Here is a 615-nt window from a genome sequence, read left to right as displayed (position 1 = left end):
GCACCGGAAGCACACACCGGAGCGATCCACACCCGCCTGGCACTGTCCGGATAGATGACCTGGGGTCAGGCACCTGTAACAGATAGAGGGTCGGGGATCCATTAATCTCGCCTGGGCGGATACCCACCCAACCAGCAGGCGACCGTCGGTAGCAACTTTCTTCGCCGCCGCGACGGGACACTGGACCACGACTGATCCCAGTCCGTCGCGGCCGGTCGACATCGCCCCCGCTCTCAGCTGGTCGGCTGGGCACCCACCCGCTGCAGCGACGGCGGCGACCACCTCGGCAGCGGTGGTGGCGTCGTCCAACCCCGCCACCCGTAGGGCTACCGTCTTGACGGGCCGGGAGACGCGGACGACGCCATCATCGAGGACCTCCCGCAGCCTCTGGGCCAGGGAGTCCGCCTTCTCGCCACTGGAGGCGCCCGGGAACTCAAACACACGTCCCCCGTTGGCAGCCTTCCGAAGGCGAACGCCCTGGGCTCCAAAGTCCGCTGGGTTAATCCTCGCCTTTGCCGAGGCGATGACGCTGGCGTAGGTGACGCCGCTCTCCGCCGCGCCCGGCTGCAGCGTGATGGTAACCGCTGACGACCGAGGCGCGTGGAGTCTGTCGAC

At 68.0% G+C, this 615-nt stretch overlaps 1 protein-coding gene across 1 annotated transcript; it reads right to left on the bottom strand.

Annotated features, from left to right (window-relative positions):
- Positions 1–127: 127 nt before the first annotated feature.
- Positions 128–607, bottom strand: LOC106118049 (uncharacterized; the record flags this gene model as incomplete). Its single annotated transcript, XM_013312609.1, has 1 exon — positions 128–607. A coding segment is annotated over one exon (480 nt), but the record flags the coding sequence as incomplete, so codon positions are not given.
- Positions 608–615: the final 8 nt, after the last annotated feature.

Source organism: Papilio xuthus, unplaced genomic scaffold (assembly GCF_000836235.2).
Source record: "Papilio xuthus unplaced genomic scaffold, Pxut_1.1 DF827656.1, whole genome shotgun sequence".
NCBI lineage: Eukaryota > Metazoa > Arthropoda > Insecta > Lepidoptera > Papilionidae > Papilio > Papilio xuthus.
This window is presented reverse-complemented; position numbering and strand designations above follow the sequence as displayed.